We start from the raw sequence: 25025 nt of genomic DNA on the forward strand, positions 1-25025 counted from the left end.
ATATTTTCCTATTGGTGGACATTTGGAATGCTTCCAGTTATCAGCTTTTATGAATAAATCTGCTTATGAACATTCTTGTACAAGTGCATTTGTGAATCACAAACGCTTTGCGTAGAGCTGCTGGATCACGGGGTAGATTATGTTAGTAACTTCATTTAAAAACTGACAAATAGTTTTACAGCGTGATTGTGTGATTTTACCCTTCCACCAACAATTTATGTGGGAGTTCTAATTATTCTACATCATTTTTAACATTGGTTGTTATCACTGTTAAGATTTTAGTCATACCAATGAATGTAAAATAATGTTTTGTGGTTCTAATTTTAATTTCCTGATTAATAATGATATTGAACACTTTTGGTTCAGTGGGTTATTGGCCATTTCTACATCTTCCTTCATGTAATGTCTGTTCTATCCTTGCCAAACTTTTTATTGAACTGTTTTTCTTATTGTTGATTTAGAAGAGCTCTTTATACTCCTGTTATGAGTCTTTTTTCTGATATATGTTAATACATTTTCTCACTTTGGGACTTGCCTGTTCACATTCTTAGGGTATCTTTGGAGGAGCATGCTATTATTATTACATTATATTTATAAAAAGAATTTACACATATATTATTAGACCACTAGCCTGACTAATGAAGAAGAAAGGAGAGAATATTTGATAAACACAATCAGAAACAACAAGGGGGATATTACTCCTGACCCCACAGAAATAGAAACCACCATCAGAGAATATTATGAATACCTATACGCACATAAACTAGAAAAACTAGTATAAATGGGTACATTCCTGGACATATACAGCCTCCCACACTAAACCAGGAAGAAATTGCACCCCCGAACAGATCAATAACCAGTTCTGAAATTGAAGCAGTAATAAAAAGCCTACCAACCACAAAAATCCCAGGACCAGATAGACTCACAGCTGAATCCTACCAGATGTACAAATAAGATCTGGTACCATTCCTACTGAAACTATTCCAAAAAATTGAGGAGGGACTCCTTCCTAACTCATTCTATAAAGTCAGCATCATCCTGATACCAAAACCTGATAAAAATACAATAAAAAAGAAAACTTCAGACCAATATCCTTGATGAAACATCAATGCAAAAATCCTCAACAAAATACTGGTAAATGGCATTCACCAGCACACCAAAAAACTTATCCATCATGATCATGGAATAGTATGCATCCATAAAAAAGAATGAGATCATGTCCTTTGCAAGAACATGGATAGAACTGGAGGCCATTATCATTGGTAAACTAACACGGAATAGAAAAACAACACATGTTCTCACTTACAAGTGGGAGCTAAATGATGAGAACACATGGACACACAGTGGAGATCAATACCCACTGGGGACTTTTGGTGGGTGGAGGGTAGAGGATCAGAAAAATAAACAACTAATAAGCACTAGGCTTAATATCTAGGTGATGAAATAATGTGTAAAACCAATCCACATGACTCAAGTTTACCTAACAAATTTTCACTTACATTCCTAAACTTAAAAGCCAAAAAAAAAAAAAAAAAAAAAAAATTCAACGAATTAGAGAAAAACGCTGTTAACAGCACCTGTCGCAGTCTTATAAAAACCAAATCCCTGGAGGTGGGGCCTCTGCACATATTTGTTTTGCTTTTTTTATCCTAATGCTTTTTTAAAATTGCAGTGTATATATAATACATATATAAAAAGTACACAAATCATATTTAGCTCAATGAATTTTAATAAAGTGAACACACTGGTGTAACCTGCACCTGGAGAATATAAAACATATATATATATATATTTTAAGCATTAAAACAACATGACATGCAGAACTCATACTATCTTAAATTACAGATTTGGATACTGGGGTTGAGAGGTTAAGTTACTTATTCATGTAACCAGTTCTTCACAGAAATGAGATTTTCTGATGTTAAGTTCAATATTTTTATAGCTACAACATTTATCTACTCCCTTTTTTATATATCTAATTCTCTTATCCACTCCACAATTATTTAATAAGATCTTTTAGGGAACTAAATTATAGGGGATATATCAATAAGATTACATTAATACATATGAAATTAAAAATGAGTCAATTCATTCAACTGTATAGGAAAGATACTAATAACATTTATTTTAACTTTGGGGTTTGGTCATTTTATTGCACCTTTTATTAATTTCCAGTAGCTAATCTGAAGCCTTTTATTTTAGGTTATCACACATTCTCTATTAATTTTATTGACTGAGATGCTGATTTATAACACATATTAGACTTTTCTTCAGGGCTTAAGTCATTCACTATCCTACAAAACCTGAGGTGCCTAAAAAGGCCTTATAAAATTCTTCACTGTGTTACTGAGTGCATTAATATCTTATCCCAGAGGCTGAAGGAAATCATCAGCTTACCATGTATTTTATATACTACATGCAGTGACATCCAAGAGAGATGGCTGAGAGTAGCATAAAATATGAATGTTAATATCCACACAAATAAAAATGTATGCATGTTCCAATACTATACCTTCACATCCTTGTAAAGAAAGAGAAACCCATCTCGTAAAACAAAATACCGGTCTTGAAACTTATTTCCAGAGAGTATTTTGGATGGTTCTTCTTTGATTTTCAAGATTCCTTCTTTGATGCTTCCCAATGTACTCCGGTCTGTAAAGTACAGCATTACTTTTGTGAGTTGGGTACATTTTTACTTATTTGAAATATAATACAAAACATTTCTATATTGTCAGTTTTAACAATGTAAAATACGAACTTGTTTACTACCACTAAAGTCTAAGATGAACTTCTGGGAATATCATGTGTCTGAAGTATTGCTATTTATCATATATGGGCCTGCCTGGACTGTTCAAGTAGCTACAGGCTAGAAATCACACAAAATGTGATTAGTATGAGCTGAGAGGTGCTATAAGTGTAAAGTATCTACTAAATTTTAAAGACTTTATACGGAAAAAAAAAAAAAAAGCAAAATATCGGCCGGGAGCAGTGGCTCACACCTATAATCCCAGCACTTTAGGAGGCCGAGGCAGGAGGATTATCTGAGGTCAGGAGTTCAAGATCAGCCTGGCCAACATGGGGAAACCCCGTTTCTACTAAAATTACAAAAATAAGCCATGTGTGGTGGCACTAGCCTGTAGTCCCAGCTACTTGGGGAGGCTGAGGCAGGAGAATCGCTTGAACCCGGGAGGCAGAGGTTGCAGTGAGCTGAGATCATGCCACTGCACTCCAGCCTGGGTAACAGAGTGAGACTCCATCTCAAATAAAATTAAAAAAAAAGAATATATCACAAATTTTTAAATATTAATTACATATTAAATGTATTTTGGATATTGAATATATGATATTAAATAAAACATATTGATAATTTTAGCTGTTTCTTTTTACTTTTTTCTAACGTAGCTACTAGACAATTTATAATTACATATGTGGCTTGTATTATATTTGAGCCCCACTGGTATAAACAATGCAAATACGCGATAAAAAAGGAAACACCTTTAAGAATTCTGACTCAAATTCACAAATTTTTAAGGCATTAAAGAAATTTTTATAAATGTGAAACAGGCAAGGGTAAGAAAGGCAAAACTGCTAACGTAGAACATTTACCCATCAATGATAGACTGAATAAAGAAAATACGGTACATTTACATCATGGAGTACTATGTGGCCATAAAAAGAAACAAGATCATGTCCTTTGCATGGACGTGATGGGGCTGGAGGCCATTATCCTTAGTGAACTAATGCAGGAACAGAAAACCAAGTGCCATGTGTGCTCACTTACAAGTGGGAGCTAAATAATGAGAACACGTGGACACATAGAGGGGAACAACACGCACTGGGGCCTATTGGAGGGTGGAGGGTGGGAGCAAGGAGAGAATCAGGAAAAGTAACTGATAGGTATTAGGCTTAATACCTGGGTGACGAAATAATCTGCACAACAAACCCCCATAACCCAAGTTTACCTATGTAACAAACCTGCACATATACCCCTGAACTTTAAAGTTATTAAAAAAAAAAAAAAAGAAATAGCAGGAGAAAACAGAACTATTTGAGAAATAACATTGGAAAAACTAAATCTAAACATGCAATAATTGCTACAGTTTATTGATTACCTATTAGACACCTATATACTCTGTAATAACAACACTAAAAAAATTGTGATTATTATGTTCATTTTGCACATGATAATACTAAGGCTTAGAAAGGTCAAGAAGCTTTCCCAAGGCTGCAGAGCTACCTGAAGGAGATTAAAACTCAACTTTTTTAAAAAAAGTTGTATTTTGGATTCAGGGGTACGTGTGCATGTTTATTACAAGGGTGCGTAATGCTGAGGTTTGGGGTTCCATTGATCAAGTCACCCAGATAGTAAACATAGCACCTGATAGAAAGTTTTTCAGCCCTTATCCTCCTCCTTCCTTTTGGTGTCCCCAGTGTCTACTGTTTCTGTATTCATATCTGTGTGTACCCAAGGTTTAGCTCTCACCTGTAGGTCAGAACATAAGATATTTGGTAAAACTCCATCTCTAAATGTATGTTCTTTTCTAGACACTGCTGTGTCAGAGAAGAAACTGAGGGATTTTACAATAATTGAATCCAAGTTTAAACCTAACATATCACTAGAGAGGCCCCCTCACATTTCCACAATATCCTTTTCCTATTATTATGATGGGTCTAATGGACATTGACTAATAAGCCAGAATTCCCTCCAGTTTGGGTTACACATTATTTTTCTAGCTCAGAGACTGGCAAATTATGGCTGCAGGCCAAATCCAACCCTCTACTTCTTTTTATATGGTCTATGAGCTAAGAATAATTTTTTCATTTTTAAGTGGTTGAAAAAAATTTCACAAAAGTTTGATGACACACGAAAATTACATGAAATTCAAATTTTAGTCCTATAAAAATAAAGTTTTATTGGAATACAGCCTCACATTATGTACTATCTATGGCTGCGAACATGCTACAGGGACAGAGCTGAGTAGTTGTTTCAGAGACCTTACTGATAACAAAACCTAAAACATTAACTCTTGGCCTTTTATGGAAAAAAGCTTGTTGACTCTCACTTCACAAGAATAGCCTTAAGGGAAAACTCTTCTCCACTAAGTAACTGTTCACTCTCTTTGCCTTTAGTAGTTTCATTATTCATTCTTCCATCAAAACTGTACTTTTTTTTACTATCAAGCTCTGTGTTAGGCACTGTGATAGATGGACAAATAAAATTATAGAATTCCCAGGAACACAAAGGACAGGGAAAAGGCAAAGGATATGTCAGTAAGACAGAATATGTGAAGGCATGAAGTGATAACATAATGGTAATAATCTGAGCACCCTTTAGTGAACAACTCATATAATCACCTCTAGTGTATGTGGAGCATGAGGCAAACACTGTGCTAGCCTTTCCATGAACGCCTCATTAAAGGCTCAGAACCACACTTTCAGGTAGATTAATCACAATATCATTTTACAGATGTAGAAACAGGTTGCTATAATCATGAAAGTTATCCAAGGCACACAGCTAAAGAGTGCTGTCATCAGAATTCAAAGTCAGGTCCACCTAGCTAGACTGGGAATGTGCTTTCACAGTTATTAACATATCAAAAATACCTAACAAAATGTTTGTTATTAAAATCCATTTTTGGTGATGTGTAATGTATAAAGACATGCCAGATTAATCTGTTTTTGGATTAATTTGTATTGACAGGGGCATTAGACACTGAGATAGTCTTTCCTTCCCAGGAAAACTCTGGGTTACATCAGAAAAGCTCTCCTCCTTTGCCCCCCAGTTTTCTGCCCATGGCCCAGTGCTTGCAGGGTGGAAGAAGAGGAGGCAGAACCACCAGCAATAGATGTTGTTCTATAGTTTGAATGCATGCCCTAAGCTTTCCACCTACATCTTCATAATGATTCATCTTTTTCTCATTATTTTTACATTTTATTTTTAGCATGTTCTAAATGGCTAAATGTGTTTCTGGGATTCCTATTCTGTGACATTCAAGTTAGATAATTTTTGATCTGGTTTTACAAGCCAGAAAATAAGATTCACAGAATTATAATGACCTGCCCAAAGACATAAAAACTAGTAAGTGATAGAAAAGGGGATTGAAGACTAGGTCTGGTTTAGCAGAAATAAACAAACACAAAGCAAAGCCAAAAAGCACAATACACTTCGTGCTCCTGTGTGCTGTGATTTGTTGCAGCTTATGAATAAAAGGCTCTGTATGCATAAAAAAGGGTAGATCCTTTAACAGTAATTATATTTTGTGTGCAAAACTGACAATGTGACACAGGTAGAAATCATTTCAACTAATTTTTGTAACACAAAAACACTTTTTTTGTGAGCACATCAAATCTGTATTTGCTTTTTTATCATGCATAAATTTGTCAGTATATCTCCGGTCTAAAACTTTCCCCTGAAATCCAGATACATATTCAACTGCTTACTTGAGAACTGAAGAACAACAAAAAGAAAGAGAAACCTCAAACCAACTAGCCATCATATGGTCATTATGGTGTCAGCTTCTGCTTTTCCTGTAAAATAAGACTAATGACACCTATCCTGAAGGATTGTTGCAGGCCTTACAAAGGACAATGTACACACAAGATGTATGGCAGAACACTGTATCAGGTCTATCAGTCTAATACCTTCCTGGTATTAAGGTGATAGAACTTTAAATATCCATGCATCATTTCTAAAATTTACAAAATAAAAACTTTAGAAAAAAAAATTTAGTCTTTCCGGGCATGGTGATTCATGTCTGTAATGCCAGCACTTTGGGAGGCCAGGGCAGGTGGATCATCTGAGGCCAGGAGCTTAAGACCAGCCTGGCTAACAAGGTGAAACCCCATCTCTACTAAAAATACAAAAAAATTAGCCAAGCCTAGTGGTGTGAGGTTGTAGTACCAGCTACTCAGCAGGCTGAGGCAAGAGAATCATTTGAACCCGAGAGGCGGAGGTTGAATCCAGTCTGGGTGGCAGAGTGAGATTCCGTCTCAAAAAAAAAAAAAAAAGAAAAGAAAAGAAAAAAGAAAACAATAGTCTTAAACACAACAACCCTTAATCTGCTTAATCTGTTTAGGGAAAACATTTCCTAATGCAGCAAATAATACACAAATGTTCATCTTAAAATTAGCATAGAGAAAACAAGAGTAAAAACTACAAATAGTTCCTTACAACTCAAATATATGAGCATGGAATGAGCACCTGGAAGCAAAAGTGCCCAGGATTAATCACATTACTGAACCTAACCATGAATACACACACAGAACAAACCTGATAGTTTTCACGATACACATACTGACCTCAGACAGTACTTTGTTGATCACACTGTCATACTAATAGGTTCTTTTTGGGCACTTTGTGACTTTTAAATAATTACTGAAAAACATACTGCTAAAATTTGTCTTCTAGTACAATGCCTTAATATTCAATTCCATAGAGAAATATTGTAAAGGACTTTTATAGCTAAGAAGTATAGTAAGCAATTTGTTAAACATTGTATGGACTTGGTCATACAGCTGATTTAGAACAAGAGAGTCAAGAAAGGCATTTATAATGCCTTGTTGGTTTAGAAATAGGTATTTTTAAAAGCAAGTTATAATCAAGTTGTGAAATATAGATATTTATATTACTTAAGTCAGTAAAATCTATTCATATCTTCTGACAGTACTTTTCATTTACATTTTTGTTCAAATTAATAAACTTTTCCATTTTTACCAATAAGAAATAAGCCTATGTCTGGTATTAAACTACTCATAGTCATAAAAAAAAAAACAGACTTAGGGGAAAATATTGTTTAAATTTTAAATATCATTTAAATAGTAACATTTACTTTAACCATCATTGTATGTGATTGAGCATATTGAGTATAAACCTGAGTGTACACTATTAATGGACCCAGGATGAAAGTTTTGAAAGGAACATATGCTAAGGATGAAGGAAGAACAAAAAATACTTTGAAATGTGAAGCTCCATGATAAATACTATGATTTAAAAGACTTTCTAAAAGCTCTCACAACCAAATTCCTGTCTGTTCCCAAGATAATAAAATAAGTAGAAAGCCACCAGTTAAAGGCCAAAATAACAAAATAAAGCTACACACTTTGGGGTATACTGTGTGTAACTGTATGTAACAAAATCAAGGTCATGAATTGAATGGCTTCCAGTAATTCATTCTTCTAAACTGTTCAGGTACTGGTTGGACTCTCAACCTCGGGGTACTTCTCTCATATTTCTTACTCCCTGGACCTCATGCTAGACAGAAAGCTCCCTTGCTACTAGGGAAAACCATCTGTTGTTTTTGTGTGAGTGTAACAGGTTTGAAAGTTTAATACACTTCCCAAAGCACTAAATTCTCTTCAAGATAAACCCTGGGATGCATATTAATAGGTACTATTTCCTTTACCACCTTTTGATCTTTCATTCCAATCAAATTACAGCATACTGTTACCTCTACTGAATCATAAAACCCTCCCCTATTCTTGGTAGTTGCTAGGATGAGAAAGGGTAGGTTGGAGTTTACTGAAAGGTCTTTAGAATTAAAACTGTGGGTAAGAAAACAAACATGTATTGTAAGTTATATTGTGCTATCAACTTGGTATCAATTTAGAAAAGCTCTTAAAAGTCACATGTATGAAACAAAGCAGAATGGCCACATTTATTTAAACAGAACAGACACACCACATAACCAGGCAATGAAACTGAAAAGTTCACACCTCCAAAAAAAGTTTTTCTAAGCCATTTGAAAACCTCAATTTTTAAATACAAAAACAGTTATCTCCTAACCCCGGGCTGGAAATCCCAACAGAATAATTGATGGATGGAGGAGGCTGGGGTTGAGGGGAAGAGGAGAGAGAAACATACACTCAGGAATGGTATTTCTCAGATATATATATTCCCCCTTTACCCTCCATGTCCAGGCAGCTAGCAATCAACCATTATTCTTTCAGCAGTTCTCTCTGGGATTCAATTCCACTTCATTCCTATTGTTATCACCCTACACACTTCCTTTTCTCTCTAATCCTTGGATTTCAGAATTCTCTAACTCCGTGTCCTACCTTTCTAATGGCTCTAACATACAGCTGCAGATTCTTGTTCTGAAAACACAGTCTTCATCATTTTATAAAAGCCCTGTCCAGAGCCCTACTTTTCTAATGATTAAAGCCTTACCTTCCTAAAATCAAAAGCCTACACTCCTCTGAATTTCAAAATGTGAAATAAATGGACAACTCCTATCCATCTCTGTAAATTATTCAACTAAAATATAATATTTAAGTTCAATTGATAATAATACACTATTTGGAAAACCAATCATTTTCTCTGTGGTATGACTCAAGTTAATCACTTGAGTGATCTTGAGAGAAATCCTGTTTTCTTTGATTCTGTACAAATTTGATTCCTACTTCTGGACCTAACTAATCCATGAAGGTTCTTCCAACTACTTCAGTCTATATTTTTTCACTCATGCCATGAAACTCCAAGATCTATCACCCTTGAATGCATGAAACATCATATTTGCTTCATAATTTAACTTTTTTATTTATCAATGTTTATTTTAAGTTCTGGGGTACATGTGCAGGATGAGCAGGTTTGTTACATAGGTAAGTGTGTGCCATGGTGGTTTGCTGCACAGATCAACCCATCCCCTAGGTATTAAGTTCAGCACCCATTAGCTGTTCTTCCTGATGCATTCCCTCCCCCTGCCCCACCCTCCCCATGGACAGGCCCCGGTGTTGTTCCCCCACCCCATGTGTCCATGTGTTCTCATCACTCAGCTCCCACTTATAAGTGAGAACATGCGGTGTCTGGTTTTCTGTTCCTGTGTTAGTTTGCTGAGGATAACAACTTCCAGCTCCATCCATGTCCCTGCAAAGGATATGATCTCATTCCTTTTTATAGCTGCATAGTATTCCATGGTGTATATGTACTACATTTTCTTTATCCAGTCTATCACTGATGAGTATTTGGGTTGATTCCATGTCTTTGCTATTTCCAACACCGTATTTTAAAAGAAAATATTTCTACTTCTTGAAGGGCATGGGCTTTATCTACAATGCTGGGTTGACCTGGTTACGAGGAATCCACAGAAAATATAATCTAATAGTTACTACCATTACAATATGTTATGCCTGTCATACTTCAGCAAGCAAACTATGAAGGGAGAGAAAATTCACTTTTATTTGAGCTACTCTTTACTCCTCTGAGGCTTCCCTGGTTTGTGACAAACAAACATTGTAACAGCTTCACCTCGCTTAAGTACATATTCATTTTGTATTTCCTGTTTAAAATAATGTATACTTTGGTTTATCCTCTTCAATCTAGGTAAGAGCTGACACAATACAGTGACTAAAAGCACATTCTGGGGCTAGACTGCCTGGGCTTGAATGACAACCACATTCTCTGCTAGATTGCAGGCAGTAATCTCTAAATCTCAATTCTCTTATCTGCAAAATGAGAATACATACAGTACTTACCCAGTGGATGTGGTATATAAATTGCTCAGAAGAGCGCTTGGCACAGAACAAGAAGAATGTAAGTCCTTGTTTAATTAATGGAGGGTGAACATAATTTTTCTCTGTGTTGCAGAGCCTAAGGCAAACACTACAGAAATAACTACCTTTACAAAAGTCTGACGACTTATAGATTGAGTTTCTAAGAGTCTAAAAACCTGATATCTGATTTATCCTTGATTTCAGGATAGTAAGGGGTTTAGGACAGAATATATAAGCTGGATACGGAGAGATCTTGACTGTAACACCTGTTTCTCCACTTATCAGCAGGTCGCCTTGAAAGAGTTACGTAATACCTCTCCATCTCAGTTTCTCCATTTGTTAGTAGTAGTAAACAACCCTAAGATAAGTAGGAAAATGATATAAAATAATGTAAGTAAAGCATTTAGCCCAGTGCACATAGTAAATTCACAGTAACTATGAACTATTGTTATCTTTCATATATTATCTGATCAGTGACAAGGAAATACACAACAAATTGATCTATTTTTCGTGGTGTGCATGTGTCTCTCTTCTTCTCTTGCTGGCAAAACTATTTCCTCAGAGCTATGCCTTATCTTAAAAAGTTCTTTGTTCCAAGTTCTACCTGCACCATGTCCTCTAAGTGAAGAAGGGCACAAATGGGCAGTTTCCTTGAGAAGCAACCCCCTTGAAATTATTCCAAGATCAAGTAATTTTGCAATATTTGCAGGACAACAGCTAAAAAGCCCTTCCAAATTCAAAATTGTGCATATTTTCTCCTCTTCAGAATTGATTGTATAGATGCATTTTTTATAATTTTAAGGAGGGAGAATTACTGATATATTTCATTCACTGTATGATATTCACTCAAAATGCATTTTGGTACAATTTAATGCTACAACTAAGAAAAAACCAAACTGGACATAATAGCTGCTTGAAAGTATACTCCTCCCCCCCCTCACTCTTTCTCTCTCTCTCTCTCTCTCTCTAACACTTGAAGGTTTATTTTTAGAAGACTAATGGAGGGGCATCTTTTTAAGACTAATAGACACATTGTGACACCTCAAGAAAGTAATCTGTTCCTTAGGATAAGCCAAGTATGCCCCCTTCACTCCAATCTATTATCCCTTATGTTATTCATACAGTTGACCTTCTGTATCCATGGATGCCACATCTATCAATTCAACCAATAGATTATCAAAAAAGTATTTGAGAAACAAAGAATAACAATGTAAAATACAAATAGAAAAAAACACAGCATAGCAATTTATGTAGCATTTATATCGCATTAGGTATTATAAGTAAACAGATGATTGAAAGCATGGGAAGGATATGCATAGATTACATGCAAATACTCTGCCATTTGATATAAGGGACTTGAGCATCTGCAGATTTTGGTATCCATGACAAGCAGGTGGCACAGGGTGGGCGTGGCGGGAGACGTGGCAGTGTCTTGGAACCCACTTCCTCATGGATACTGAAGGAAGACTATATTGAAGTAGCAGTGGTTAACAAAATAAGCAGTCTGTTGACATCCTTCTATAATTAAATTATTTATAAACAGTTAAATTATAAATACAGTTACTACTAGAACAGGATTGAATAAAAAAGTGACAGATTTTTTTTTTGCCATTTTACTACTAACACAGTAAATTGCAGAAAGCAGAAAATTGTTTTCCTATACTGTTTTCGTTATTACATTGAATTATAAACATTTCTAAAATATAATTTAGTGTAAGTGATATATTTCTTTTATACTAAATGAATGTATAATTTTCAGCATACTTGTAATAAATGTGGAGATAACACTGGAGTTTTCAGTGTTCATATATTTTCTTTCATGTGATTCTCATGAAACTTTGCAAAGTAGGGAAGACAGGTTATATCATCTTATTGACAAATGTGAAAATTGTGGCTCATAATTATGTGACAAAATTAGAAAGCAATTATGCTAGAATACGAATTCAGGTCTCTTAATATCTAACATGAAATTCTGTCTTATATCCTGGGATACTTCTAAGTAATAGTCATGATTACCATGACCACCATCACTATCAACCACAATAACAATACATGTCCAGGGACTTTTCTTGGTTTCACGCATCATTTTACACTATTAAGCACTCTTTTTTTTTCCCCCTAAAAATTACTCCTTTGATAATTTACGTTGGCATTGCTCTCTTTCTTTCTTGAAACTTTTCTGATTTTTCCTTCACAGGGCCTCTCTTGCTACATCTGTTCTTTAAATGCTGGTGTTGTGTCTCTGATATTCTTACTCTAACACTAAAATTGCATGACTTAGTATTCTGCCAAGGTTAAAAACCACCTTCCACACAATGAGCTCCTTAGGTTTAAGTATTTATTTCCCTTCTAGACATATATCCTCAAACACACGTCAGACCCCTAAAGCTCAGCACATCCAAAACTGAATTCTGTGGCTCCATCCATCACTGCCAACCAGCAAGCTCTTCTAGTATCCCTATCTTAATATCCCAGGAGTTATCCAAACCAAAATACCAAGAACTAAATCCAGCTTTTATGGTAACGATCTGATGATATATACTCTGGAAAGCATTCCCTAACTACCTAGATAAAAATGAGTTGGCAGTCCTCTAAAATTTGGTCAGTACTTGCTCAGTTATAAACTGTTTCATATATCTATATATTTTTAAAGTTTATTCAACATGTACTTTTAGTGAGCAAAAGAGTAAAATATAGCCTTGCTAAAGAAGGATAGCATGTACAAGAAAAACTAACCAAGAAATGACACTTCCTTGAATAGGACACATTCAGTGTAAGAAGAGATGTCTACAATCATCCAGCTGAACTACTTTTCTGTGATTGAAAGCTCTTCATAAACATCCTGACCTAGAGTAGTCTGTTATTTCACGCTGTTTGTACTCTGATATTTCAACAGTTGTCATAAATTTAGAATTTCTGTTCTTTCTGGGTATAGATAATGCTTAACAAAACTCTTAAATTTAAATACCTTAAATTTTCTATAGATTACTGCATGATACAGAGAGTTAATACAAATTTACCAATATGGTTTCTTACCATAGAATTATATTTTAGAAAATGTCAGGGATTTGGTACTCCATAGTAAATATCAGTGACTATCATCAATTTCCAAAAAAAAAAAAAAAAAAAAGAAAAAAGAAAAACTTCCAATTTAAGTGGCCTAGGTCTTACTTTAATATCTTGTACATCTTTGGCTTTAAGAAAACATGATGGGGAGTGAAATGTAAAGTATATCAGCTAGGTAAATTTATTATTATATTTGTTGAAATTGTCTTTTCTTTTTTTAAGTTCATAGATAGTGAACGGCTCAGCTTTCCAGGTCTGAATTTACTTGAAGCAGTTGCATTTTGAATTACACTATTCTAATGCAAATTTAATTCCATAGCATCTGTCATATACAGCAATCTAAACTTAGAAATTCAAAGAAATATGCATTTGAGTTACATCTTATATCTTTAGATATAAGTATTTCTCTCCTATTTAGATCATTAAAATTTCATTCTCATGTATCATATTCTATTGGGATAATTTTCAAAAAACTTTAGTGCTTAAAATAAGACATACAACTTAAGATTATTCTGGAGCCTTACAGAAGCTATACATTTATGGTTTGCTTGTGATAGATATGATGAAGTTTAGTATAAAATATAATGATGGTTTAATTAGGTAAGCTATGACACTGTCTAAATAGCAATGTAAATGAAGTTTCATTCTCCCTATCTTAAAACTTCAGTCATAATACATGGAGTACAAAAAAATCGAGGACTATTACCTTTGTTTTCAAGTTAGTTAGCTCTTTATTACAATAATGGCAATGGCACAAAATGTTCCTAAGAAATCAAATGCCTTTGAAAAACACAAATAATTTATAAGTAGAAGCAATAGAAAATGTACTTACTCCCATCTAACTCTATAAAAGTAAATTATGTTACCTCTTTACCTTAAATGTATGAGCAGAAATTAAGTGCTAGATTCTAAAATATATTCTTATGTGTGAAGTCCACATTTTGGATAAAGAAAGAAAATTGAGAAAATTAAAACCCCTTAATGATAGAAAACTTTTATATAACATTCTTGTTTTAAAAGGAAGTGGTGAAAACATAATGTCAAGCAAAGTATATGGTTATAATTTGTTCCACATATCAGGAAAAAACTCCTAAAACTAATGAAATGCAAGCTGTAGATAGAAATTATAAATGTAGGGACAGAGTAAAATTCGTGGCAACTAGGTATCTAGTATCGGGGTGTAGGGTACAACAGACGTTATAGGGCAACCCTATGTTTTAACAAAATGTTAACATATTAGCTATTTGTTACTGAGAAAAAATGTGGTTGCAACCAACTGCCCCCTCTTTTTTTCAAATTCTGACGATTTCTACTTGGCCCCAGGTTACAATAAGAAATTCTTAAGAAAGGAAAATAAATCTTTAACATTATTCCCATTTTTCTTTGAAGAACAGTTAAGTATTACTGAGATGATTCTAGTTTATCTGCTAACACACTGACAGAGAAATCATATTTGATTTATTTTCATCATTTTCCTTTAAGATATCAATTTTAAGGTGTGGTAGAGGTAATGAATGGAGCAATAACTCTGGAGTAGGTAGTTATTGTGATTGATTTAGGAGACATTTGCCAAGACAAAAATAAATTAGACTGAATACTGAAATTATCAAAAGTCTATCACAAAGTATGCCTCATAAGAGGTATTAATAAAGTAGAGGTTGCTTTAAGTCACAACCATAAGAAAAAATTATTACTTAAGAAATTGATTTTTAAAAAATATTATAGATTCCTTTAAAGGGCAAGCCTAAATTCAAACAAATGGAGAACCAACTGTAATGAAAGAGATTATTTTGCTTTTACAATCTGAATATAAATCAAACTCTAATTCAATACTTATAAAAATTTTATGGACTGGAAAATAAGAGTACTTTAGACATTTACAGGTTCTCTTATTTTTGACCAGACTACATAACTACAAATATGAAATGATCCAATTAATATATTTACTGATGGTTTTCCTTTAAAGCACTATTTTTTTTCAAGCAAAGTTCCTGGTAGAGTAACAATATGCATATTTGTTGGAGAAAATGAGGCAGCAGGGATAGTTCAGGGACAGAGGTAAGTTTTATGGCCCCCACCCTGTTAGAGATGTGAAGTGGGTAAGAGAGTGACACAGAAGTTTACTGACGCTTTACTCCAAAGAATATTTCATCCTTAGGAGGCCAAGGCAGGTGGATCACTTGAGGTCAGCAATTCGAGACCAGCCTGGCTAACATGGTGTAAGTCGGTCTCTAATAAAAATACAAAAATTAGCCAGACATTGTGATGAGCACCTATAATAATAGCTACACAAGAGGCTGAGGTAGGAGAACCACTTGAACCTGGGAGGCAGAGGTTGCAGTAAGCTGAGATCACACCACTGCACTCCAGCCTACGCAACACAGCAAGACTCCATCTCAAAACAAACAACAACAAAAACCAAAGAACATTTCATCCAAATCTCTGAAACATCACTTAAGCCTTCAGCTTGCTTTCTTCTGCTTGGCTTCTTTAGCTCTTCCCTCGTTTTTTTTTTCTTTTATACAAGATGCTTTGTCTAGATCTTATAGAGGCTTGATGCTTTAAAACAGAAGGACACACTCATATCTCCATCTAGAAGATGCAATGGGATAGGTGGAACATCACCAATACACCGGATCTTCCTACCCCATTTGTGGATACAGCTAATGTACCGGCTGTCACTGCACCATTTCTTCTTGCCCTTACACAACAAATGTTTTACTCAGTTTTGATTGCTGTAAATCAGCGCAATCTACACCTTGTTGGGTTGTTGGCTACCCACCCCCAGCAGTGCCCTGAAGATTAATAGCATTTAACGGTGAACTTGTTTTGGTTTACCCTCACCCTCAGACATACAGAACCTCCACTTATAACATGGCCTTTTAGGATCTAATTCTTATCTATTTTTATTCACATAGACAGCCTACTAGCTTTCACAGAACAGCAAAGGTATTATGTCTAGGTGTAGGTTTTAAACATTTTGCAACACGGAGAATTACAGATATTTCAGAGGAATATTGGAAGAAAAGAAACAAAGAAAAAACTCAATAAAAAGATAATGAAAGAATAGCTGAATTCACAAATTAGAACAGATATCACAGATTATCTAAATTAGGATTTCTCAACATCAGCATTGACCCCTGGTCTGTACCCAGTAAATACCAGAAGCCCTGCCTCCCTACCCAATCTCCAAGTTGTGGCAGTCAGAAATGTCTCAAGACGCTATATGTTCCATGTCTTGTGGGTGGGGAGGGAAAGGAGGGGAAATCATTGCTAGCTGAGAGCCACTACTTTATGACATGTGCATTCATACATGCGCATTCACATGAGTACAGAGAAATCCTATTGCAAACATTAAGAAGGCACAGGCGGTATATGGTCAAAATCATATGTAAAAGCATGAAAATATTTCAAACAGGATAAAGGTCTCTGAAAGGTTACATTTCTATAGTATAAAGAGTTAATATCTGTTTTGGTTTTTTAGATGCTTATAAGAACACAGTGACACGAAAGTTGTTATACTACTTGCATTTTGTAAAAGTACTTTCATGTAAGGAAAGTATATAAGATATACACAACAGTGTCATTAAATCAGAAATTTATACAGTAAGCTTTGGTACAATTAAGAGCTCTGAAGTATGACTATTAACTAGAGAATCTGCAATGATACTGAGTAGGTTTACAGTACGGAAGAGCTGTGCCATCCTCTCCACATTTTTCCACATGACTAAAATTAGGAGGAATGTCAATTGGTTCTTCAATTCAATACTTAGTAATTGAATAATATAAGGCAAATTACTTAAGTTCTCTGAGTTTCTCTTCCCTTCATTTGTAAAATTTGAAAGATAATAGAACTTAACAAGGAAGTTAAAAAACACTTTAAATAAGCTTTGATGTGTATTGAGCTCTGCTGATATGCGATTAAGAAATAATAATTGTTATTATTAATATTAATCATAAAAGTAATGGTAAATTTCAATCCTTAGCTTTTTGAGTTGGATTGTATACAATAGTGGCTGATTTTTTTTTATCTTTCAGTTGATAACAACACAACAGAAGAATAAGTTTCAAAATAAAAATTTTCTGAGACCTCATAGAGGTTCAGAAATGGTCTTATATAGTTCACTTGTGCTAGCTAACTTAATTAACCTTACATGTGCACTATCTCCTTCCAGTTGAATTGGAAGTATTCTTATTGGAGGTATTCTATTTTGTAAGTATTTATTTTACAATATCATCACAAAAATGTGAGATGTATAGCAAGCACTCTGTCTCAGAGCCTATACACTTAGCATTCCTTTAATGCCCAGAAAGTTTTCCAATGTAAATGTAGTTCACTGAGATGACTTGCCCTCAATCTAAAAATTAGTAAAATACATAAGCATAAGCATGGTAAACAACCTTTAAAAACAAACTATTATTTCCAAAAACTTAAACTTGGTACAATCAAATTAGTCAACTATCACCTCAGAGCAACACACTGGGAAAATATCTTCCTGTCCATATATTCTTTCTTATCTATGTACTGTGTCAGTTCATTCTGTATCTAGCTACTCATTTTTCACATTTTCCAATATTACTTGTGCCATATTAATTACCCTTTAACCACCTGAATTTTCAATCATAGCTGCAATGTGAAGTAATGACACCTACCACTGCAGTGTTTAATTGTGTCAGCAGTTAAGAATTTCTTCACCACCAGGTAAGCAGAGCCAGGTTCAGCTAATGAACTCCACCGAAGCACTTGCTCCAGTACATTTTCCTTGTAGTGAAGAGGACGCTCTGTAAAAAATAAATTCCAAATCAAATGGAAAATATATGAAGATAATGATTTTTTTATAATTACAAATTTTAAAAAATCCCTTTGAAAAGATCTGTAGGCACCATTATACACAATCATATCTTATGTTATACAGTAATAGCACTATGACTACACAAAAGATACCCTAAGACCTAGAAAATTATTAAGCATATAATAACATTTACTATATAAATTAATAATGCAGGAATACCTATTTGTTACTCAACTGTTTTTAAAAATCAGAAGTATTTTTCTTTTGATAAAAAAACTCAGAATTCTACCCTTTGTACAATAAATTCTACACCTTGTACAATACTTTATTATTATTATTATTATTATTTTGAGACAGGGTTTCACTCTGTCACCTAGGTTGGAGTGCAGTGGTGCAATCATAGCTCACTGTAGCCTCAAACTTCTGATCTCAGGCTACCCTCCCACCTCTGCCTCCCAAAGTGGTGGGATAAACAGGCATGAACCACCAACTCAATCCTCTATCCTCTTTTTTAGATAGCATACTGGTTTGTTTAGGGAAACCTTCTTATTTTTATATGCAATTAAATGGTTTTAAAAATCCATTAAACAATATTGTCCATTACTAAATAATAACTTAATCATAATCCTTTGTTTATCCCAACAAGATCAAACTCCTAATTTTGATCAATACTAGTGAATACCTCATAGCTAATATTTTCATAATCAATATAAAATTATAAAATGTAACTTCTATAGAAAACATTAAAATAATTTACAAAATAGTACTGAATAGTCTATATTTCACTATTAGTGGAAATACCAAAAACATTACGTGTCAATATTATATATTAACCATTGACATAATAGGCCAATTAGCAAGAAATTACATGACATCTTCAATATATTTCTCTGAAGAACATTCATCCATATACGTTTTGATTTAGGCAATCATAATTTTAAATGCAGCATATATTCTTAGCATAGAGTTAAAAAGAACCAGTTTTAGAATTACAATCAAAGCCTCACAGAAAAGTTTGTACTGATCAAAATATGTCAATCAGTTAATAAAATGTAGCAACAGAAGCATATGGGAAATTCAAACCTTTTCTCAGTACACTGAAAATAGCATAATTGAAATAATAAGAAAAGAAGCTCTGACATGAAGATGTCAGTGCTGCTTTCCTAGTGTTGTAGCCATGTAAAAGTCAATTCAACTCTTTCAAACCATCCAAAATACAAAGCACACAGCACTTGAGCTTTTTGCTTTTGTTTAAAGTAATGAGGCTAAAGACAAACAGGAAAGAGCATATCAAAAGCATCATACTTGTATGATCCATCATAATGTAATTGATAATAAAATCACAAGTTTACATAAATATATCGCATCCTCCCTAATACTGGTTTCCCTTGCTACGAACATATCATATCAGAAGTCATCAACAATTCCTAGTTCCAGATAAGAAAATACATTATCTGCTTCCAATGTAAATTACCAGATGCTTGCTTCCTATCCAGTAAAGAGAAAGCCAGTTCTGCATTCTGTGCTTATTGGAGCAAGCTAACTCATTATAATAATGGCAAAAATAAAGAAGGAAAGAAAAAATCCACTAGGCCATACATCCTGAAGACAAATACACATCTTGTTTCCTATTATATATCCCCTATTCACAGCATAGTATTGAGTATATAATAAATGCTCAATAAATATTTGACAAATAAATTATCTCATTTTCTTTTATGGCCCATAAATTAAAAAAAAATCATATTAACAGAAAGACTCACAGACAAAATGAGTCCTCATAAAGCCAGATATAATATTTTGTGCTATATCAGTATTACTTTTCTTCAAATAATTTTCTAAAAGATTTGGCAAAGATCATAACTGCCCACAATTTGCCAAAGTTATAATTCAATTGTTAACTAAGTTGGTTGTCTTCAAATTGAAGTTAGATGTATTTGAAGGTAAAACTAATTATAAAATAAGCACTCCCTTTATGTCTGGCTTTACATAATTTTTGAGTCTACTACTTGAAAGCTTTGAGATACTTTTGATCCCAATAACGGTTGCCATTTATGGAATAACAATTATGTATCAGGCATTATATATGCTGGATGCTTTAAATCAGTTACCACTTTCAAACTTCACAATCACACTCTTCACTAGATATTATTATTCATATTTTACATGTAAAGAAACCTAAGAATCACAAAGGTTTTAGCCCCTTGCCTCGAGTCACATAGGTGGTTAAGGTGAGGAACAGAGATGTGCAACCCAAATCTATCTGACTTTAAAGCCCCAGATCTTAACTACTATAGTTAATTTTATTCTGGACACATATGTAAGCCTTCCCATGATGGTTTTCTCACATGTAATTTGAGGAAAAACTAAGATTTTCTTGGGTAACATATGCAAAGTGAAAAACACTGTCTGCCCTACGTACATAATCAGAAGATAACAGCAGTTTATGTGTTAGTCAGAAGAGCTAGAAAGAATCCTAATAAAAAATAAACAGATCTTCCACATCATAGTAGGTATGAGGAAGAAACAAGACCATCTTTTTCTGATATTACCACATAAAAAGTAACTGCTTTGCAAACTTGGATCTCTCAGTGAAGCCTATTTAAATGAGGCCCCTCAGTGGTTAAATTTCTTTCAAGATGTGAAAAACCCAGAGGATAAAGGGGTCTACACTGGCAGATGATGGGATCGGATTTAAGGTAAAGCATTAAAATAATAGCATATTTTGGATGACTGGCTCTTACGGAAGAGAATCTAACTCGGCTTAATGTATATTTCATACCAATGTAATATAAAATCAAAACGTCAAAAATATCAAAATGTTTTAAATGGTTGTAATGTATTTTCCCACGAATCTGACTGCCATATAAACAAAAAAAGATGACTGTGCTGTCTTAGTCAGAACTTCCTGAAAAGTTGTGCACCATCTCACCAATGACAGTAATGCTGAAATATCATTTAAGTGAAAACAAAAGGCTTATAGCAATCTGAATTAGTAGCTGCCATATCTACGGAGATTCCATTCACAGGTTTAAGAATCTATTTTCTTTTTTTTTTTTTTTTTTTTTTTTTTTTTTTTTTTTTGAGACGGAGTCTCGCTCTGTCGCCCAGGCTGGAGTGCAGTGGCCAGATCTCAGCTCACTGCAAGCTCCGCCTCCCGGGTTTACGGCATTCTCCTGCCTCAGCCTCCCGAGTAGCTGGGACAACAGGTGCCCGCCACCTCGCCCGGCTAGTTTTTTGTATTTTTTTTAGTAGAGACGGGGTTTCACCATGTTAGCCAGGATGGTCTCGATCTCCTGACCTCGTGATCCACCGGTCTCGGCCTCCCAAAGTGCTGGGATTACAGGCTTGAGCCACCGCGCCCGGCCAAGAATCTATTTTCATCATCTTCAGGCATATAGGAGTTTCCCAGCATTTACATGCTAATAATGTATACGTTCTCTTTATTTTTATATTTTAATTAGGGTATTAATTTTTAATGAGTACAATAGATTATCTCAGGACAGTAAAGGGAAGATTACCGAACATTTATTATACAAAGGAAACACCGGATATAGAGAACTCCTGCTTTAAAATATAAAGATACTTAAAATCTAGCCCTCTGGCTTACATATTTATAAATTTATATATTCATTCATTTTTTTTTTTTTACTGCATTACTTGGAGGATTTATGTTTACATTATAAAACATACCAATTGCCTGGCTGACATTCTTATCGACTACAACCTTCTTACTACCTATGTCTTTACTTTTACCTCCTTCTCATATTTCACTTTATCTTCCCTGCATGTTACTAGTAATAAAGCCTTCAACATTTCAGGTCAGGTGGTACACACATGTTCAACTGGCTTCAGAAAACCCACATAACCACAGGCCCTTTTGTTGTTCTTCTACCATTAGCCCTCTGAAAGTATTTCTCTTCCTGCAATTTCTACTTGCACAGTTGACCAAACATTAAGACCATGCCAAATTTGAATTCTTAACTCTAAGTATATTTTTTCTAGGTGTACATGACACATTTCTTAGTTTATACATTGACACATTCACAAATCAAAACTTGATGTCTCCTAGTTTTTTAGATATCTTCGTAAAGACAACTTTATTCTAATTAGAAGTAAAAATAGGAAAAAATCCAATTCAATCTTAGCATTTTATATACTAATTATCACATTCAAGTTTATAATTAGTCATTCTGAGGGTAAACATCCCTTGATCGCTCAAGATAAAATTTCAAAACAATGTTTCCTGGTATAATGCAACCCCTCTTCTAGCTATATATAATTCCTTCCTATCCTCATCCACAAGCTTGCTCCTCTTAGGATGACCAGTAGCCAGAGAGATACAGAGCTGCAATGGCACATGGATATGCTTTAATGTACTCAAACTCTGAGAGGGCAAGGGAGGTAGGGAGGGGATGCTTACCCCTAAATCCACAATTCAGTATTCTGCTATCAAACTTTTAAAAAGCAACAGAAATATAAGCATATAGGAGACAATCATCTGTCCAAGCACTAAACAGGGCCTTGAGATCTCTTCATGGTTCCTAATCTACAGGCAGAGATCTCTGTCTATGTGCCTCCCACATTTGGATGCATCTATACCAGGAGTCACAACCCATATCACTCAGGTCCAGAATGCATCTACTTTTTTGCCCTACTTCAGTTGAAAAGAGTTTTGTGGAGTGTGATCCACATCAACTGCACTATGAGAAGTAGTCAAAAATATAAAGCCTAAAATATGTGGTAAATGCGCTAAAAAAAGTATAGTATAGGGCAGAACCAGGTATATACACATTACTATTCTAGAAGTCATAGAGTACACAGCATTATAGATTTCTAAACAAGTGATCCGAAAGAAATCAGTGTGAACAACATGAAGGAAGAGACATTTTACTTACACTGTGAAGGGTGAATATGCAATGAGGAAATAATAAAAGGGTTTTACATGGTGAAACAATGTAAACCAATTTGTAATGTGGAAAGATACTTCTGGCAATAATGTCGACAGTTAACCTTATGCACAAATATAATAAAGCTGGTAACTGAGTGACCCATTCTTTAAAATTAAACAAAGATGAAAAATAAAAACTTTGTCACTCTTGTACCACAGAGTCATAGAAAATCATGCCTCACTTATTCAATAGATTTTATGGCTACTATATAATAGGCACTAGGGTAGACATTAGAGATTAAAAAAAAACAAAACAAAACAGAATTGCTCCTACTTTCCAAGGAGCCCCCATCAAAAGAGACAAGTACAAATCAAAGTGATAAGTACTATAAAGAGAAATGCGACAAAGTACAAATGAAACTTTTAGTCTAGGTTTTAAATGAGGTAGTAGTGTGAGCCAGATGGAGGAAGAACAAAGGTATATTTGGGAAACATCATTTCATATTTGTTAGCCAAGCACAAAAAAATAGAAGAGATTATCTAATAATCATAATCATAATCATAGGTAACATGAAAAAAGATGGCAAAGGAGGTTGCAGCAAGGAAAACCCAATGTTTAGAAGTCAGAATAAGGAGAATCTAAAAAAGAGGTAAAATGATCAGAAAATCATGAAGAGAATCCAGGCAGTATGGAAAACAGAGTGAAGATCATCAAATAAAATGGGAATAGTCATTAACAATAAATGCCATAGAAGGTTAGGTAAAGCGAACCCAGATGTGAATCTGGGGACTTGACAGTTGGGGGTCATAGGAGTCATCTGCCAGAGTATTTCTGTGCACGAGGAGGATTGAGACCAATTGAGGGAGACACTGTGAAGTGACATCAAAGTACCACAGTCATCAGATCTTGGCAATGTATATTTTAAAATAACATTGAAATATTTTAAATTTTAAAGAATTGTGCACAATCATAATACAGGAATAAAAACATAAAGACCAAGTACTGACAATCCCATTTCATTTTAACACTGATTGGAATACTCCTAATAACACACTATGGGGTATTTTAAATATTGTATTTTAATTTTTATGCTGAGCTTGAGGGTGGCAAGATTTTTCTTTTGGCAGTTTGGCAGCTGTCCTCCAAAGTGTCCCAAGACCTTAGTAGGTAGCAGCTAGACAGATGGTGAAGGTACAAAGACATTCTGTGTCTTATGTTTTTTTCTGGAGGTCTTTGAAACCACAGGGTATTATTAAAATGTTAAGCTTATTCAGCACTTGACTGTTGGGGTAGTCAAGGTGCTTTAAATGCTCCCTTTATCCCTAGGCATCTTGGAGATGAAAGAACAAAATATTTGACCCACTAAAGACAGAAAAAGGAAAAAGACAAAAATGAAGCTTCTGCTGCTCTTAAAATTACTTTATAGAATAATAAACATATTTTAAATCAACATTCTTTGTTTCTGTTAATAGTGTTCTTGTTAAATAATAGTAACTCACACTACTCAGAATATTGTACCAAATCAAATCGCTTGTCCTTATAAACAAAGGTCTTCTTTCCTGAGGCACTAAAAGAGATACCTAAAGTCTTGCACTGTATTTTTACAGTCAATAAGGTAATATAATTATTTTGATAAGTAAAATCATAAAAAGTCTACCTCAAACATATATTAACACATGCACTAAGGTAAAAAAAATCGTAACAAGATGTTAAGACATAAAATGTTTATAAAGTCTTGACCTAAACAGTGGTTTTTTATAGTATAAATAATTTAAGAATCCCTCGC

General features: G+C 34.4%; 1 protein-coding gene across 5 annotated transcripts in view; it reads right to left on the reverse strand.

The window, feature by feature from the left end:
- Window positions 1-25025, reverse strand: part of ARAP2 (ArfGAP with RhoGAP domain, ankyrin repeat and PH domain 2) — a 178468-nt gene that overhangs the window by 22365 nt on the left and 131078 nt on the right. For all 5 annotated transcript variants that reach the window (XM_028848385.2, XM_028848386.2, XM_015138193.3 and 2 more), the window contains 2 exons: window positions 18208-18336; window positions 2513-2652 (listed from right to left, as the gene is read on the reverse strand). In XM_028848385.2, the coding sequence (XP_028704218.2) occupies window positions 2513-2652; window positions 18208-18336 (269 nt within the window). The remainder of the gene's footprint in view (window positions 1-2512; window positions 2653-18207; window positions 18337-25025) is intronic.

This window comes from Macaca mulatta, chromosome 5 (genome assembly GCF_049350105.2).
Source record: "Macaca mulatta isolate MMU2019108-1 chromosome 5, T2T-MMU8v2.0, whole genome shotgun sequence".
Lineage (NCBI taxonomy): Eukaryota > Metazoa > Chordata > Mammalia > Primates > Cercopithecidae > Macaca > Macaca mulatta.